We start from the raw sequence: 20,008 nt of genomic DNA on the forward strand, positions 1-20,008 counted from the left end.
TACTTCCTGCCGCTCTTGTGTGGGGTCCTTGGGTGGGCCGCCCACGTACCCTGTCCATTTGTCCTTATCCCATGTCAACGATCCCCTCTCCCATCACACCCCGATCAGGGGCATATTCAAATTTAAAAAAGGAAGGTAAGTTATTTATATTTTTGTAGACTTTTTAGTCAAATCATTGGGAAAAAAAATCTATTACACCAATTTGATGTTTAATTATTCGTAAAATCAAATTATTAGTATTTTAATTTATTTATAGTTATTTAAATTTAGCCATACCAACAAAACTCAGAACTCAGGATTGATATGAATCTATTTTGATTTATTTATAGTTGAAATATGAATTTTTGTAATTTGGCTCTTTATAAGCGCAAGCCTTGACGTGGGTTTTACGAATCCTCCTTTTTCTTCAAAATTTCATAACAATCTCCTGCTTCTCCACTCTTGGTGATGCCATTCTTTTTGGTGATTTCAACGCTCTTGAGACCTCCAAGTTTCCTTACACGATAGAGCAGATGCGGAGGATGCCGTTTGCCTCTCAGAGTTGGAACCAGAATCTTTTGGTATTAATAGGAGTTCATAGGACAGTGATAGGCCCAAAATATATGGGTCTTCATAAGAGTTCATAGGACATTGATGGCCCCCTCATGGTTTATGGGAGACATCTCTTGCACCTAGGCAAATCCCCATGTTGTTGGCTATGTCTTAGCCGACCAAGACCTTCTCAGGCATATCCAACACCTCTATGTCTCTCATCTCCCCTCGGCAGACCATGCCCTCTTCACCTTTACTCATTTTCTCTCTACCTCCTCTTCTTTTGCCCCCCACCCTCCAATCCATCCCACCAAGCCCATGTATTACCTTTTTTTTTTGATGGAGATTATGCATACTCCTATACCACCAACCTAGAGGAATTGCTTTCTCTCTTTGTTTTCCACTTCAAGTCACTGAACACAACCATAGCCAAATATGAGATACTTTTCACTGCCCTCGTGGAGCAACCTTCGACTCCTACCCCTAGGGCCTATACTCATCAATATGACCATAAACCCCCTTGGATCCTGTCCCATGAATTGCTAGTTAGACAAACATTGTTGCACAAAGGGGGGACGATTTTTGGAAATGAAGCATCAAAAGCATCATTTTCCAAAAATTGTTGAAAGCGAAACATCTATTATATATATTATATTTTTTTGCATTTATACTAAAAAATCCAAAATACCAAATTAGTTGTAAAAGATATGAAAACATGCATATTTATACATAAATCAAAATAGACATGACATCCATTGTACATGAATGATTAATTATTTGAGCATCAACCATCTAGATGCATTAACGATTTAGAATCTAAATTCTTCTCCTTTTGTCTAGCCTTTGCCTCTACTTCGATTCTCTAGGGATATTAGTCAACATTGCCCAATTTTGATCAACTGATCTAATCCAAGCCTTATAATATGGTAGAAAAGGCTTAACATGCCTGATCAATGATTTTGACTTGAGTAAAGGGTATATTTTTGCTAAGGCGATGACAAAGGGGTTCAACAAACAACACCCCCAACACTGGGGTACATATAGGGCTTGATGTTCTTGATTAAATGCCAATCACATACCCTCGTACATGATATAATCTAATGAAATTCCACAATCCCATTGATCTTGGAATCTTGAAAATTGTTATGTCCACTGAATTTTGAATGGGATAAGAAATTCTATTTTCTCCACATGAAGTCCGATGAGGTTGGAACCACTCTCAAACATCCTGAATCATTTCATGGTAATGTTAAAAATTTTTAAGGATGAAAATGAAACATAAAGGAGAATGTCACTTTTACTTCAAGAATTTAGCATTACCATTAAGCATCTAGGAAGCATCTAGGGAGCATCAAGGGGGCACCTTGGGAGTGTCCAGGAAGCATAGTTCTTCAAATATCGTTTTGAAAATTCCAAAACAAAATTAAAAAAACCCCGCGGAACCATGTGAGCAGTTTTCAGAACGGTGGTGGAATTGCAGTTCGGAATTGTCATGATTCTGAAAGTCTATTAACAACGAAGAAAGGGCAAAACTATGGTTCCCCCCGAGGATCGTCCACGGATTTGTTAGGGACATGAATCCACCTCCTAAACAGTCGGTGTAAGGCTTGGCAAGGATTCTTGGTGGCTCGGGTGAGCACCGTCCTTTGTGCAAGAGATGCACAAGATGTTGTAAGGCAGGATTGCCCCTCGGTTGTATTATTTGGCTAAGTGTAGACTTGGTTTGGCAAGGAGCACTTGTACATTGTAAATTTGACATTTTAATAAAATTGTTGGGCAGACTTTACCGGGAGTTGCCCCTCCCTTTATACTTGTGTATTGTTGATGTTCTCGGTTTATTGTTCATGGTTAATAATTGAGAATGGTCTTCTTTAAAGTATAAAGGATAACTCTTTACTTGGTTGCAAGAGAACATAAGTTAAAGTAAGTTTATGTTGGAGTAGGCGTAGTCCATAAACGTTAGTATTGTTAAAAAGAAAGCGTTCGGTGGTGCCGCACCTCGCTACAAGCGGTTGGAAGATCACCGCAGGTGTAGGGGCGTGACAGGTTGGGTCCTTTGCACTCGACCCGGGCATTTCATTCTGCAACAAGGTTTGAATTTTTTTTTCAATTGGACCAAAACAGAGGTTTTGATGGTATTGTTGTACCTGCAATGCCTGAATCTCCTTTTGGATGTCCTTTAGGCTTGGTTCCTCTTGACGAGCTTGCATTGGTTCTTCCCAGTCCCTGTGTGTTGTCATAGCCTTGACCAACAAGTTCGTCATGACCTAGTACTGCTGGACTGTCTGTCTAAATAGTGTTTGCAGGCCTCTGGTGTGCCTTGGATCTATGAGCAGGGACTCCCATTCCACCGTTGGAAGCACTTTTGTCGCAACCTTGGTGTTTAGCTCTGCCTCCCATGTTGAAATTATGCCTTTTACCTGAGCTAGAGTTCCTCCATGATATGCATGCATTAGGTTCTGCATACTTTCCTCTCCAGTTTTCCTGCGCCTTTTTCGCTCAGTCTTGCTCGCTGAAGCCACCAACGACTTCATTTTCTTTTATGTCTGTTTGCCGGCGCGACGACCCTTCCACCTTCACCAATTTATTTTCCTTCTGAAATTCTTTCAGCCCCCACCCCTCTCGTTCTTTCCTGCTTTTGGTATTGGAGTGTCGGAGTCAGAGTGGCTGAAGAGCTAAATAAACCTGCGAGGGTAGCATAAACTTGTGGCCTTCAGCCTTTCCATGTAAATCACCTTTACAGAATAACGAATTTGAATTTGCAGGAAATGACCTAGGTACCCCCCAGTCCCATCCCATCTTTCCTTCATCCTTACTGTGCGCAATAGTAAGAGATTCTATTCCCTCCACCGCTTAATTCCCCCCCCTCCGCCCCTTGGGGTCGGTCAACTGGGTTCCTCGCTAAGGTCCAATGACACTCGAGGTTGCTGACAGGCAAGGTTTGGGGTGATCAAAACAAGAGATGCAGGAGTTGGGCTTAGATCTAGCTGAAATTGCAAGCCCACTGAAGTCGTGATGCCTCGACTCCTCCCTCCTACCCTCGAGGATTTTGACACGACCCTGCTATTCGTCATGAACTAGAATGACAGAGAGAGATGTTAAGAGCCTATTCATAGCTCCCCTCGGGTCGGACTTACGGGCCTCTACCCAACCATATTGCCATTTCCACCAGAATTTATTTGCCATGGTGGAATTACTAGCCGCACTGGGGTTCTAGTCCCCCACCTCCCTATTGATGTCCCGTTGCTTCTCATGATTACCCGGGAGCTACGATGAGACCAGTTGGTCGAGCTTACCACAATTAAGGGTCCCCAACACCCCTTTCCTACCCCTTTGGATTTGCATGTCTCCCACTAACCAGAATAACTAAACTGAGCATATCTTCCACTTCCCATACCCCCCTTACACCCCTCGTTGGTTCTGGAGGCTACTAGACCATCGCAGAATCTTAGGGGAGCCTTGACCTCTTCTATATCCCAATCTGCGGGTTTTCACGGTAGCCATTGCTAATTTCATTCCCCAGGATTCAAGAGTCCCTCCTAACCCTCCATAGATCCCCTCTTTCTCCCACAACCTTCCATAAATTGCAGCAAATAACAAACCAAACATTAACAATAGAAGACTGAACCAACATTCTCGCAATCTTCCATATATTGCAGCAAATATAAAACCAGACATCAACAACAGAAGACTAAACCATCATTTTTGCGAAACATTCGAAACCACCACCATTCGATACTAGACCAAACTCCAATCTTGTAGCATTGATTCCATATCTAGACTTAGGTAGGTTTGAATTACATACCAATCTCCTTCCAAGTCGTTGAAGGTGAATTCCAGGTGCAGACGATAATCCCTTCTCCCGTAGGCTTGGTTCTCCTCTCGGCTTCCAGTCTCGTCACTTGCCACTCGTTTCCTCCTCTAGTCTTGCAAGCATGCACTAAACTCCTCACCACCTTTCTATCTTGAAAACTTACCCACCTAACCTTTTGTTTTCCCGACGTTGTCTCCACCCGCCTATCTCTCTTGTTACTTCCTGCCGCTCTTGTGTGGGGTCCTTGGGTGGGCCGCCCACGTACCCTGTCCATTTGTCCTTATCCCATGTCAACGATCCCCTCTCCCATCACACCCCGATCAGGGGCATATTCAAATTTAAAAAAGGAAGGTAAGTTATTTATATTTTTGTAGACTTTTTAGTCAAATCATTGGGAAAAAAAATCTATTACACCAATTTGATGTTTAATTATTCGTAAAATCAAATTATTAGTATTTTAATTTATTTATAGTTATTTAAATTTAGCCATACCAACAAAACTCAGAACTCAGGATTGATATGAATCTATTTTGATTTATTTATAGTTGAAATATGAATTTTTGTAATTTGGCTCTTTATAAGCGCAAGCCTTGACGTGGGTTTTACGAATCCTCCTTTTTCTTCAAAATTTCATAACAATCTCCTGCTTCTCCACTCTTGGTGATGCCATTCTTTTTGGTGATTTCAACGCTCTTGAGACCTCCAAGTTTCCTTACACGATAGAGCAGATGCGGAGGATGCCGTTTGCCTCTCAGAGTTGGAACCAGAATCTTTTGGTATTAATAGGAGTTCATAGGACAGTGATAGGCCCAAAATATATGGGTCTTCATAAGAGTTCATAGGACATTGATGGCCCCCTCATGGTTTATGGGAGACATCTCTTGCACCTAGGCAAATCCCCATGTTGTTGGCTATGTCTTAGCCGACCAAGACCTTCTCAGGCATATCCAACACCTCTATGTCTCTCATCTCCCCTCGGCAGACCATGCCCTCTTCACCTTTACTCATTTTCTCTCTACCTCCTCTTCTTTTGCCCCCCACCCTCCAATCCATCCCACCAAGCCCATGTATTACCTTTTTTTTTTGATGGAGATTATGCATACTCCTATACCACCAACCTAGAGGAATTGCTTTCTCTCTTTGTTTTCCACTTCAAGTCACTGAACACAACCATAGCCAAATATGAGATACTTTTCACTGCCCTCGTGGAGCAACCTTCGACTCCTACCCCTAGGGCCTATACTCATCAATATGACCATAAACCCCCTTGGATCCTGTCCCATGAATTGCTAGTTAGACAAACATTGTTGCACAAAGGGGGGACGATTTTTGGAAATGAAGCATCAAAAGCATCATTTTCCAAAAATTGTTGAAAGCGAAACATCTATTATATATATTATATTTTTTTGCATTTATACTAAAAAATCCAAAATACCAAATTAGTTGTAAAAGATATGAAAACATGCATATTTATACATAAATCAAAATAGACATGACATCCATTGTACATGAATGATTAATTATTTGAGCATCAACCATCTAGATGCATTAACGATTTAGAATCTAAATTCTTCTCCTTTTGTCTAGCCTTTGCCTCTACTTCGATTCTCTAGGGATATTAGTCAACATTGCCCAATTTTGATCAACTGATCTAATCCAAGCCTTATAATATGGTAGAAAAGGCTTAACATGCCTGATCAATGATTTTGACTTGAGTAAAGGGTATATTTTTGCTAAGGCGATGACAAAGGGGTTCAACAAACAACACCCCCAACACTGGGGTACATATAGGGCTTGATGTTCTTGATTAAATGCCAATCACATACCCTCGTACATGATATAATCTAATGAAATTCCACAATCCCATTGATCTTGGAATCTTGAAAATTGTTATGTCCACTGAATTTTGAATGGGATAAGAAATTCTATTTTCTCCACATGAAGTCCGATGAGGTTGGAACCACTCTCAAACATCCTGAATCATTTCATGGTAATGTTAAAAATTTTTAAGGATGAAAATGAAACATAAAGGAGAATGTCACTTTTACTTCAAGAATTTAGCATTACCATTAAGCATCTAGGAAGCATCTAGGGAGCATCAAGGGGGCACCTTGGGAGTGTCCAGGAAGCATAGTTCTTCAAATATCGTTTTGAAAATTCCAAAACAAAATTAAAAAAACCCCGCGGAACCATGTGAGCAGTTTTCAGAACGGTGGTGGAATTGCAGTTCGGAATTGTCATGATTCTGAAAGTCTATTAACAACGAAGAAAGGGCAAAACTATGGTTCCCCCCGAGGATCGTCCACGGATTTGTTAGGGACATGAATCCACCTCCTAAACAGTCGGGGGGGGGGGGGCGATTCCCGCAACTTTGAGACAATGAATGTAAATCCCTTCATAAACAACTTCATCTCAGCCTCCAGCATGGCCCATCTTCTCCCCCTCGCCTCCGCAGAACTTATTGTCAACTTTTGCTTTGTAAATAGCGAACCTATCTTTCTTGTAAAAGGAACTGTGTGAGGCCCTTCGCCACTCCCCGAAAGCCTTTTGGCGTACTCTTTTTCCTAAACACACCATTCTGCCTGGTCAAAATCCTTAGTCCTTATTTTCCTACACGACCTCCCTCTATGACATTCTTGGACAACCTATTATCCCCATCCCCTTCAATACCATTTATCTCTTCATGCAAAATGTGAGTCTTGACTCTTATGTAAGAGCCTTTGAAGGTCCTATCAATTTTACATAAATTGCACCTCCATTCTCATGAACCCCCAATTTAAACATATGAAAAAAAATAAAAAATAAAAAAATGAAACTATATTAAAACTTTTAATTTCTCAAAACTTGAATTTAAAAAAAATTATATTTATTAAAATTTAAAACTTAAAAAAAATTAGAAACAATAACCAAGAAAAAGTATAGTAAAACTTAAAACTTAATATTTATTAATATTATTTAGTACTTTTTGAGAAATTTACTAGTATTTCATTGCTCAGTGCTTTCTATGTTTACTTTTAGTTTAGTATTCTATAGTTATTTTAGACTTCAACATAATGTCATTGTCATTGTCATATGATGAATTTACTTTCTATAATTTTTTAAAATTTGATGTGCATTGCATAATTTCAATTGTCAAATGATGAATTTATTAATTTAATTTAGATGTATCTTGCATGATGCCAAATGATGAATTTAGATGGAACATTGCATAATGTCAAATGATGGATTCAATTTAGTAATTTACTTTTAGATTTACAATGCAAAAATGTCAAATGATCATTGATAATTCATAAATGATAATAGTCTAATATGTAATGATGATCATATTTAGTCTTTAGATGTACATTTCATAATTATTAAAGTTTTCTATTTAGTTATTGACATATTTTTGAGATTTTATTTTGATATATTAATTTTTTAATAATTTATAATTTTAATGATTTTGACATCCCCCGTTTCCCTGAAAATTCCCTAAATTTTGGGGTTGCTTATATACGTCCCCCTTGTGCATATCCCCGCTCTCGTGTTTCCCCGTCCGAGAAACTCGGTGGAACATTGAGCATAACAAGCCATACTCTATAGTATTATGCACAACCCTTACACTTGCCAATTAAAATCTCAAACAATCTAAAAAGGGGTTGAGTGACATTCTATTATTGGACACTAGACATGAGCTTTAACTTTAGAAACTTAAGTGTAACTATTTTAAATTTGTAACAAGGTCCATGAACAATCTATCACAGAGAACTGTCTTTATAGCAATTTTTTTTACTCATATTTGTTGTTAATGATGACTATGTTAAACATAAAAGGCATTCCCTTTTCAATAGGTTTTGCAAACTTTTACAGCTGTGTTGAAAACCACTATAAAATACTTTGGTTTTTTAAAGATATTAAATTCATATTTCAGATTAAGAAGGGGATTGAATAGGAATTTATTTAAACATTTAGTACCCAATCCAAGTCACTACTATCTGATTGTTTTCACAATGCTTGGGGTTGGGATGGTGGAAGCACTGAACTTGAATGACTCCTTGAAACCCATGTACAATATGTAAAAGATGAGATGATCCAAAAAGTGAGAAAGAACAAGAAAAACAACCACAAGGATCAACCTTTTAAAACGTTGTATTTTCTGTTTTCTTGACATGGAGACTGCGTTTTGCAATTTTACCATTGAAAAAACAATATCTAAATCACTATAAATCCAAAATAAAATTTATCACGTACAAAACCCATGTATTGAGCTGCAACTTGTACAAAATTTTTAGATTTAATGCATTCCAAAAGAAAAGAATGAGAATCATCAATGTCAATGATTGTCAAAACTATAGCTATATGCTTGGATTATCCCTGAAACTTTCCCAAAACATTCCTGAAATCTGCCCATAAAGCCCATGAAATCTTGCCAAAAACATCCTTGAAATTTGTCCGGAACATCCCTGAAATCTGTCTGGAATGCCTTGGGGATGGTCAACAAGTCCCTAAGTCCCCAATAAAGTCCCCAACAGTTTGGGGACATTTCTATGGCTCCAAAGCCCCTAACAATTTGGGGACATTCCTATGGCTCCAAAGCTCCCCGGAACGTGGAGAAGCAAGGTACGTGAGTATTTGGGAGGAAGGTTCCCGTGCAAGGTAGGTTGTATCAGTAGAAATCAATCATCCATTAAGTTAATTCATATAATTTTAGTTATGGAGTTCCTTCTACTGTTAAAATCTAAAAATATGTGTTTTTCTAGATTTATATATGCAATGCGCTAATAATATTTAACCATGGTTACAGCATCTCATGACACAATTGTCATTGTAGACTAATAACCGTTTTTATGATGACGGTTACTCCATATTGCAGTCGTGTCGCTACATGAATTAGCAGAATTAATCGGTTCAAAGGTTTGGCATATAGTGACATGGCACTTTGAGAATATTTTTTTAAAAATTCCCATATATATTTTTAAATTATTGATTGGAATTATTTATCTTATACATATATTTTTTTATTACATGGTGAATTTCTAATTGCTTGGACTAATCTAAGGGAGACCTAAGATTAACCCTCCGAGACTCACGGATAAGGAGAGTCTACTCCTTGGACCGAGATCATGGCTGGACACTATACTCAATGAGATTTGAACCGCGATCTCGTAAGCTTCACTCAGTAAAACTTACCATTAAACCACACATCACTGTATGATGTATCTTATATCTTATTACCGCAAAAACAACACTTCAGATAGTCTTACATTACTGGCTCACAAAGTGGTATGTGAGCTGAATATGTTTCTCAAGAAGATGCATCAAATTTATTTTCTACTTGAAATGTTAAAAAAACTGCTGAATATGTTTCTCAAGAAGGTGCATCAAATTTATTTTCTACTTGAAATGTTAAAAAAGCTGCTGAATATGTTTCTCGAGATGATACATCAAATTTATTTTCTACTTCGAAAGTAAAAAAACTACATGTTTTCCATCAGTAAACATTTGTTTCATGTACATATATATTTTCCTTACTGCACAGAAGAAAAAAACAACCATGAAGCAAACCTTATGTTTTTTTCATGAAAATAACATATTTTGCGGCAATAAACATTTTTTATGCACCCACATATTATCAATTGAAATACATACAATATATTATTATTTGAAAGGCATTGAGATGTATATATGGAAATGTGAATATGGAAGTTCTGACACTTTAACTTTTAATGTACTGTATAGTGTCTGGTCTATCTGGAAGTAAGACAACTGCACAATCACAAGTGCTGATTGGAATGGGGTTGCTTGCCGGTTCGACTGTAATGTTATTGACAGCGTTGTGGGGGGCATGTACGATTGTCGGCAAATGTGATCTTTCTTCTCCAGGGAATGCTGCCATTGATGGACAGGATACAAAAGGATTCAGCCTTTTTGGTATGGTTTTGTTAAAACTTGTGATCTTTATGTTATTTTATGTTTTTATTTAAAAACTAACTTGGATTATTTTGTATCCATGGTAGACTTCGTATTTAGTATTTGAAATTTTCTTAATTTTATGATTTGCCAAAGCATAATGATATGCTGTCTGCTAGTGAGACTCATTGGATAGGAGGCTGTTGTTTTATGGACCTCGTTTAGGTTTGTAATCAATTGGCAACGAAGGATGCTCAATTTAGATCATATTTTATGTATAAAATATCATTACATATCTCCTGTAGTAAAATCATAAACCACATGCTAGTCTTGATGGGGATCATAGTAACCAGGTCCAATTGGAACCCAAACTTCTTGGATCAGCCAAACCAGTTTAGATCGAACCACTTTAACTTTACTTGAAAACAAAATAATAAAACCTTGAAAACGATTTAAAATCTGAAAACTACTTTAGAGCCCCACTCCATCCTTTTTCACTTTAAAAGCTGAAAACATAGGGTTAAACCTTAATTCTCTTTGGGGTACTGCTTATAATAATTCAGAATGTTCCCTTTGTCTTAGCTGTCATGCTATATGAGGGGCGCATCTATATTTTCAAAATGACCTAAAACCTGCACCTAGCCACATTTGCATCGATATTTGGGATTTCGTACTTGGCTATCTGCGTTAATACAAGCTCTATCAATTTAAGTATGACAAAATAACCAATGAATTGAACCTTATGTAGTGTCCCTTTCTTCTCCTTTTTTATGAGAATCTGCCAAAATTCAATTTTGCATGGTTGGAATGGTGAAATCACTTTGCTAAGACTGCATGCCATGGGTGCCATGGGGCTTTTTTGATGTCGTATGATTCCATTTGTCAACATCCATTCTGGCTGATTTTGTGTGTTTTGAGTTGGATTTGGCTAATTGGATTTTGGTTACGCTCCATCAAAAAAGGTTAAAACTTCATGGACACTTGCCATTAGACCAATTCCTATGGGTCGAAGGATTATTTTGTTATTATTCTCTCAATTCAAGTATAAATTTATATGTTCCATACTTTTTGAGCCTATTGAACTAATTTTTTGTTCAATGGTGTCGTTATTGATGCCAACATCGGTCTTTTAATGCTCTTAATATTCTTCTAGTTTGCATTGATTGGAAGCTCTAAATGACAAGAAGCCTAGGAAGAGAGAAAGGGAAGCCGTAGATGCCCCACAGTTGTTGAAGAAAATGGATATAAAGGACAATGATTTTGATCACATGACCATCCTCATTTGATTCTCCTAGTCGTGCCAACTCCGATGGTAGGTGGCACACAAAACTCCTCACGGTTGAGGAAATATGGCGTTTCAAAGATTGCAGTCCCATTTTGTGGTTAAAAGCCCCAAAGAAGATTCTACAAGCAACTTGATGTTTTGGTCAAATGATGGCATTTATATAAAATAATTTTTATGAGGCTTAAATTGTACTATTCGGTCCATTCTTAAGTGATTAAAAATTACTTTAAGTCGGCCTTAATGGTGATTAATATCTGGCTCCAAAAGTGTTTAATTCAAAATTTGAAATTTGGTATGGTTGACTTTATCTTTTCTTGGGCATGTCGGCCCCCTCTATTGAAGCCCTTCCATCCTCTATATATTTGAGGCTCCCTCCAAGTTGCCAAGTCGACCCTCCAGGATGGCAATTCGGCTTGCCCAAGAGTCGTGTCTTTTCACATCATGAAACAACTATATATTGGCACCTATCCTTCACCATTTGGCAGTCAATTCAGTGATCTTCTGTGGCATAATAGTTTGGGTTTGTGGCATAGATTCTTGAGGCATATATATTCGAGTTTTGGAGGCACATATATCCGAAATTTCTAAAGTACATGACCGAGTTTTTGAGGCATAAATATCTGAGATTCTTGAGTTTTGAGAAATCAATGGCAACTAGATTAGGGTGATTTCTCTTTACTTTGATAACTGCTCGTGATTTTCTTTTACTTTAACATGATGTACTTATAATTAGCTTCTTCTTTACTTGATTATTATAGTGTTTTTATCATCAACAACTACCAAACTATGAAGATCAATAGAACAAGTGGACACAAGATATAGGCTGCTAGCCAGAGCCAAATCCTTTCCTAGAGAGGAAAACCCACAAGAAATTCTTCTCTTCTTATAGAATCTTCAAATGAAAAATGCCAAAACCTTTAGACCAAAGACAGAGACCCTTCCAAGACAAAGTCAACCTTCTTTCTTGATGAGCTTTCCTTCAAAGTCAAAAGAACTTCCAACAACGAATTTTCAGCCTTCTAGCTACTACTGCAATTTCGACCCCCAACTACTTCTGCAACTTCGACCCCCAACTTTTCTTGTAACTTCGACCCCTAGCTTTTCTTGTAACTTCGACCCCTAGCTTTTCCTGCAACTTTGACCTAGCAACTTTCAACAACTTCGACCTATTAGCTTCCACCAATTACGTAGCTTCCAACAACTTCGACCTAGCAGCTTCAAGCAACTTTGCAGCTTCAGAAACCCTAGATTTTCTTTGCACATGTGAGAGATAAAGACCAAAAAACTTCGATTCCAACTTCTGCCTTCTTCTTTTTGACCTTCGTCCTTCTTTTCCTCTTGTAATCAAACTTCTTTTCTTGCTTTGTCAAATTGCTTGAATGTCTACTTCAAATGAGGTCGAATGCTCTTATATATAGACTTCCAAGGGGTACAAGTTTCCTTCATGAGGCTGACTTGATTCTTGAGGGTCTTTTGACACAATTATGACTCAAATAAATTCTTCTGACTATTGGAAATACTGATGGGGTGAATCAATATTTTCTTCCAATTGTTATTACTGCCAATTAGATTCTTCACAATTTAATCAGAGAAATGTATAAGAATAATTTCATTGAGTATAGAAGAATAAATACAAAGTATGGCAATTATTCCCAAGCACCACCTTGGTTTTTTGATGAGGCTCTGACCTCTAGGGCTCTGACCCTATCTTATCTAAGGCACCTATCTTGAGTTTAGGAGCACCAACTCCAAGGACACCAATCCTGCTGTTTTTTAATAAAGAGTGTAAATGTAACTTACATGAAATGCTTCATTGTCTCCACTGTTTAACTTGACTGTCTTCATTGAAGGTCTCACTGTCTTCACTGACTTCACAAGTCCTTAAGTCTTCAAGCCAAACCAGAACTTCACACTTTTCTTAGAACATACGTCAGCAATTCGAGCTTTACTTCAGGTGACTGTTTCTAGACTTATCACCAACCTGCCTCCACAGGACATACCAGGTCTAAGTTTCCTGAGCTCCTAAATCCGAGCTACAACCGGTTGTTGTCATTCTGAGTCTGAAATGACACTGTCCATGCCTTCACACAAGTCTGAGCAGCTTCCAGATGACAAGCCTTCAACTACTGATCCGAGTCTTCAACTGATGAGCTTAATGTCTGTCCATCACAGATCTGAGTTATAAAAACAAATTGGTAAGCCCAGGTCTGCTATTCTCCCATAAAACAGAGGCACAAAAGCAGCACAGGTGACTATTCTACGTTTAAGCTGAGGTTCTGTTCATAAATCTGAATCAAAGAATTTGTCACAGATCTGAATGAAGGGTGCCCAGGTCTGAAGTGCACAGTAGACAGTGCGAGGTGCTGTTCTTTGATCAATGTCCGATCAATAGTGTTCCCTGCGTAATCCGCAAATCTGGTCATCAATGTAAGCTAATCCGATGAGCTCAACACGTTTTTTCTGCTGCTGTCTGAGGTGCTGCTCCTGTCTTGACCTGGTCTGAAGTGCACAGAAAACCCTGATCTGTAATCCTTAAAAAAATTTATGAAACAAGAGAAGAGATGCCTTTGCTTGTTCACAAGATGTGAACTTCTGATCTGCTCCCTTAATCTGAATTTTTCCTGAGCTATATTGACGTCAAAGACTTCATACATACACACCTATTCGTCCTCATAACAAACAGTTACGTCCACATGCAAATGGACATGAGTTATGGAGGTAAGGTCGGCTCAATAGCTAGAATTAATTTCCTTATCTTTAAAAATTCATATCTCTTAGGATATTTGGAGTTTCAGGGCATGTGATAGCTCATTAGAAAGCTAAAAATATGTCCTTTCAGATGGTCCAGGTCTCATGATGAAATTCTTTTTCTAAGATAGAGAAAAAAATATTATTTCCTGTGGCTGATCATTCAATAGTGCAAAACTGGAGGCATGGCAGAATGCTTTTTGGCTTCTTCATGGTTTTGGTTTCTTCATTGATTGCCTTCTTAATCATATCATCATCATATCGCTGCCTTTCATATCCTTGATGTCCTTGACTTCTTCATCTTTATGTTGTGGCCTTCTTTAATATATTGACATCAATGACATTATACTAACACTGACTTGTTACAAGATGCCCAATGGAGTCTTTTATATAATGACAATGACTCTAATGACGTCTTGACTCTATGAAAAACCCTAGAAGCACACAATGGGTGCTTGACCTATAAATAAGTTGACCTAGAGCATGAAATCCATGCTATAAAATAACAATAATACTATTTATTTTTTATTTTTTATTTCTTTACATCAAATACATAAAATCAATAGTACATAGAATATTATGAAGACCGGCCCTAGTTACATTTTCCAACACTGAGTTCTATGGTGATGCGAATTTATGTGGTTATATAATGCTGATTTTGTTCCTGTGACTATGATGATGTGAGCTGCAGAAGTACAAAATAATGCGAATTACAGAGGGACTTTCTTCTAGATGATGCGAGTTTTATAAAGACACACATGTGGGATTTTGATTGACTATCTTATGCACAGAATATAACAGAGGTTGGAGGGACGACTTGGAACTAGGATAACTGGTTTGTTTGACTTAGATTTCTCTTGTTGATGAAGAAGCTATAAGGAAAGGATTTACGGTTTTGCCCTGGCCTCTGGCCTAATTTCTGTCGTCTCTCATCTCTTGTTAACGTGTAATTGCTTAATGACATAACTAATGTCTGGTGTCTCTTATCTCTGGCCTAATTTCTATATTTTGTTAACGTGTAATTGCTTGATGACATAACTAATCAAAGTAAATACTAAGAAAAAAATGCATATCAGTCACAAGTGATTACCATGATAAGAAATTCTACATTGTATCCGAATTTCAACATGGTTAAGCAACCTTCTGTGGACATCTCTTTCTTCTCTTACACTACTTAAAATACTTCGTGTTATCTCTTCTTGAGGGGCAAACATTGGAGACAAGTGTAAGGCAGACCTAAGGATTATTCTAGCATATGATCTTATCAATCTGAGCTTATACAAATAGTCAAACCTTGTTTTCCTGGACAAACTTCTGATCATTATTTAGAGAAGTTGTTATTGAAGGCAATACATTTGAGGTCAGGGCACTGTACACAGGGATATCCAGACATCTTGGTCACAAACTTAAGGAAGTCTCTAAAATATACTTAGGGGTAAACTCTTCATTAACAAGAGCATATTCAGAACATCACAATTGGCATGGTCATGTGGTACATCCTTCATCAAATTTGGCTGTTGGCAAAGTCTGGCTTATCCCTGCACATCTGAAGCAATTCAAGGGCACATTTGTTATCTGCAAATCAATCAAAGCCTTTGAAGTCTGAGAAATATACTACCAGGGTTTCATCTCATCATTAGCAGAGATGGATATGGTTGACAGTTAACCTGGAACTGATATTGTACTGATGGCATAAGGGTTTCATCTTAGTGGTCACAATTGTGATGTTTGATGCTGAAAATTTTGAGGCAGAATATGTTTTAGGTTGTTTGATTAGAGACATGCAGTTATTGTTGAGTTAAAGGTTTGAGAGAAACTGTTGCACAAGGTTATTGGCCTTTGTGGGCAGTTGATGAATGCCAGGGTTTTCAGTGTTTCTAACTTGCTTGTTGAACCAAGGTTATATGGCTAGATGTTTATTGGCAGGTTGATGTAGCTCGAGCAGAGGTTAACTAAAGTTTATGAAGCTAGGGTTTAATGCATAGAAGCAGATTTGTTTAAGCAGAGATTGTATTGCAATTTGTTTTTGTATTTTTTTTAGCACATGTGGATCATGTTTGAATTTTTTTAAACAAAATTCACTTGTTGAATAGAGTGGCAGGGCGGTGAAGGGCAAGAGATTGGAGTCTCCTTCAAGTTGGAGCTTGAGAACGCTTCAAGGCGACAGAGTGGTGCTAGGGCAGGTTGGAGCCTGTTTAGTGTGTTGGATCCTTTCAATTAGAGTTGATAAAGCCAAGGCATTGGAGTGTCCTTCCAGTGGGAGATGGTAAACCAAGGCATTGGAGTGTCCTTCCAATTAGAGTTGGTAAACCAAAGTGTTGGAGCATCCTTCTAGTGGGAGTTGGTAAACTAGGGCGTTGGTGTGCCTTTCCTGTTGAAAATTGTAACTAGGTTCAGTGTTCATAGTGACCTAATTGTAATAATGACATTTTATATTCTTTATAAAGAAAGAGAAATTATATTTTTATTTTGGAATATAGGTTTCATACTCAAGTTTGAGTCAAAAGCATGTTTTTCGTGCCTTTAGGTTTTCTAGATCTTTCTAGGTCTTTCTAGGATAAATAATAATATTGGTCATGTGTCACAGTCCCATGTGCAGTCATTGTAATAAATAAAGATATTTATTTTATCAAGAAAAAGCCATTTTGTATCCCAGGACCAAGTTAGCTCAAGAGCAAGATCAAGTCGGCCTAAAGGGGGGCTATTCGACCCCTCAAGCAGGCTATAAATACAAGGAGCACGACCTCATTTAAGATACTCATCCAATTCAAGATTGGTTTGCAATAGCGAAGGAGAAGAAGAGCTAGAAGTACGAGGAAAAGAAGGAAGAATCGAAGTTTCTTGGGCTAAATCTTTCTCTCCCTCTATCTCTCTCCACACGTGTGATCCCAAATCTCTTCGTTTAAGCTCTCTCCTAGCTAAAGCTAAGGGGGGTGATCCATAAGGAAAATTCCAACGATAACTTGTTAGAGATAACAAGTTCTAGGAGATGGTTAGTAAAGCAATCAATGTTCAATGTAACTCGGAATGAAATTAGAGATTGATTTAGCAAGTACAAATGTTTATGAACACATAAATGTTAACAATATAAATTCAATTAATTTAACAAGATATCCTGCAAGATAAATTATAACAGACTAGTGCCAATAGATATAATACTTGCAAGAAATATATGCTCAAAAGTAAAATCACAATACTTGCAATGAAATAATGATTTTCAAGATACAAGAATGGGAAGCTACAAGAAATGTGTCAATGAATCAAAACCACAATAGATTATAAACAACTTTGAGATATGAGCATCAAGATGAAAATAAACCTTGCAATAGAAGAGAACTTGTACTTGAAGAGAGATGCTCAAATATGATATGACATTTAAAGTACAATTAACATGAGAATAAAATTTAAAATATTACAAGAATATTTAAATGAGATGCTTGCAAGTAAATAATAAGCTAAATATCCAAAGCTATATGATAACAATTGATTCAAGATGAAACACGGTTATATTTGAGTGTTTGGAATAGACGTGGTCTTGGTAAATTTTAATTAAATGCCTATTTTAAGGTGTGACTTCCCCTCGATTCCTTCAACTTTGTAAGGACTAGTAGGTAGTTTGTTATATACCTAGGGGGGATAATATAGGGTACCAAGGGAGATACCCAAGGTAATAATGTAATAATGGGATGGGCCATAGTAATAAATAAGGTGGTTAACCCATATCATGTAAGGGACCACAAGTAGTTAATAATAATGTAATGGGCCCATGGTATTAGTTGATGGTATGAGGGAACCATGGTAATGACCCATGGTATTGTATGTATGAGGCCTATATAGAGGCTAGAGACTCAAAGTCAAGGAATATAGTGAAGGATTATTGTATGAACAGGCATATGGCTTGTGGAGTGCTCTCCTTCCTTAAGGAGTGAATGTATGGTGTTGCCCTACCTCAAGGGTTTGATCAATAAAGAATCATTTCATATTATTTATGGGTTTATTTGCATTGTCTTATATTTTTATATCAGATCTATAACATTTCTGGGTTAGAGCTACAACAAGTGGTATCAGAGCACTTTCCAGGGCCGGTGGATCTCCATTTCTTAGCAATTTTTTTTTGGCTAGAGACGTGTTCCGGCATCTTTAAACCACGGGATCTGTCGTTGAGTGCATAAATCTGTGGATTTGGGGAGGCATGCACGCAGGAAATACAAGAGGTGGTCATGTCTGTTGGACTCCCTTGTAACCCCTGTGGGTACCCCTTCGAGTAGTAGCGCATTAGACAGAACCGCGCACGGATTGTCTTCCACATACCCTCTGGGTATATCAGAAGCCCCCTAGGCTCCCTTGAAACCTCGCCATAGATAAACCGTCGGCCGTCTTGCGGCTACAGTACACCAAGAACAGCACTCGGGGAGATTACTCGCCCGTACGATAGGGTAGTCGGGTTGTACGGCTAAGGGTACGGTCGATCCTCCTTAGTTAGAGCCCTGAAACATTGGGTCGAGTACTACTGCCAGACCCTTATGTATATTGCGATCTGTAGCACCTGACACTCCTCAAGACCATAGTTTCCTTTTCTATTGGGGGGTCACACAGCATCTCTTCCAGATCCGCCTGTGCAAAGGGGTGCAGCAGCAGCAGACATCAGTCCCGCAATCTCGAGTTCGCAGATCAGCCATTCCGATCTATTAGATCCATTAGATCCGCAGAAGCAGTCTGTTCCGCCATCAGATCCGCCATTCAGATCTCTCAGATCCACCAGATCGGAGTCGTTGTGAAGGGTTCCTATACCGGGGATGCTCTTGCCACCATTGTCGTCTTTCATTGTCCAAGTACATGCTCCCCACCATAAGCTGAGTCTCATCATCTAAGATGCGATTCAGATTGAAATACTGCTCCATTTGTGCTAGCCATCTAGCTGGATGAGAGCCATCAAATTTATACAAGTCCCTCAAATTCCGATTTGGGCCCGCCATCATAAAAAAATTGGCGAAAATTTGAAATGGTCACAAGTTCGTCAATATTGCTCAGAATCCCTATTATAACATGTTTTTGGAAATGGAACAACCATTCTGCATCTGCCCATGTGATAGAAATCCTGATTCAGACACTAGAATTTCAGATCTGCGCTGCTACTCTCCCGCCGTCACCCAAAATTTCTGAAAAAAGAGCCGATTTTAAATCAGCGATATCTCCCTCATCCGGACTCCGATTCGACTGATTTTTTTTTGAAATTGGGTATTTTTTCACAAAGAATCCAGATCTGCAATTAGATTTTGCAGATCTTGTGCTAGGACGTCCAGATCTGCGCCGCAAATTCGCTGCCCCGAAAAATTATCTGCAACCCCACTGATTTTTAAATCAGTGATATCTCCTTCATCCGGACTCCGATTAGACCGATTTTTTTTTGAAATTAGGTGTTTTTTCACAAATATTCCAGATCTACAATTAGATTTTGCAGATCTTGCACCAAGACGTCCAGATCTGTGCCGCAAATTCGCTGTCCTGAAAAATTGTCTGCAACCCCACTGATTTTTAGATCAGCGATATCTCCTTCATCCGGACTCCGATTCAACCGTTTTTTTTTTTGAAATCGGCTATTTTTTCACAAAGAATACAGATCTGCAAATAGATTTTGCAGATCTTGCACCAAAACGTATAGATCTGATCTGCAACTCGCCACCCAAAAATCCCTGCAAAAAAAAAAAATAAAAAAAAATTCTCCACTTTTGTGCCCAAGA

At 38.2% G+C, this 20,008-nt stretch overlaps 1 protein-coding gene across 6 annotated transcripts in view; it reads left to right on the forward strand.

Moving 5' to 3' along the window:
- Positions 1-20,008, forward strand: part of LOC149161807 (sodium/calcium exchanger NCL2-like) — a 227,013-nt gene that overhangs the window by 87,232 nt on the left and 119,773 nt on the right. For all 6 annotated transcript variants that reach the window (XM_089437051.1, XM_089437048.1, XM_089437053.1 and 3 more), the window contains exon 2: positions 10,064-10,255. In XM_089437051.1, coding sequence (XP_089293177.1) covers positions 10,064-10,255 — 192 coding nt within the window. The remainder of the gene's footprint in view (positions 1-10,063; positions 10,256-20,008) is intronic.

This window comes from Pinus tabuliformis, chromosome 5_2, assembly GCF_031772625.1.
Source record: "Pinus tabuliformis cultivar Carrire ecotype Pingquan chromosome 5_2, CPIR1, whole genome shotgun sequence".
NCBI lineage: Eukaryota > Viridiplantae > Streptophyta > Pinopsida > Pinales > Pinaceae > Pinus > Pinus tabuliformis.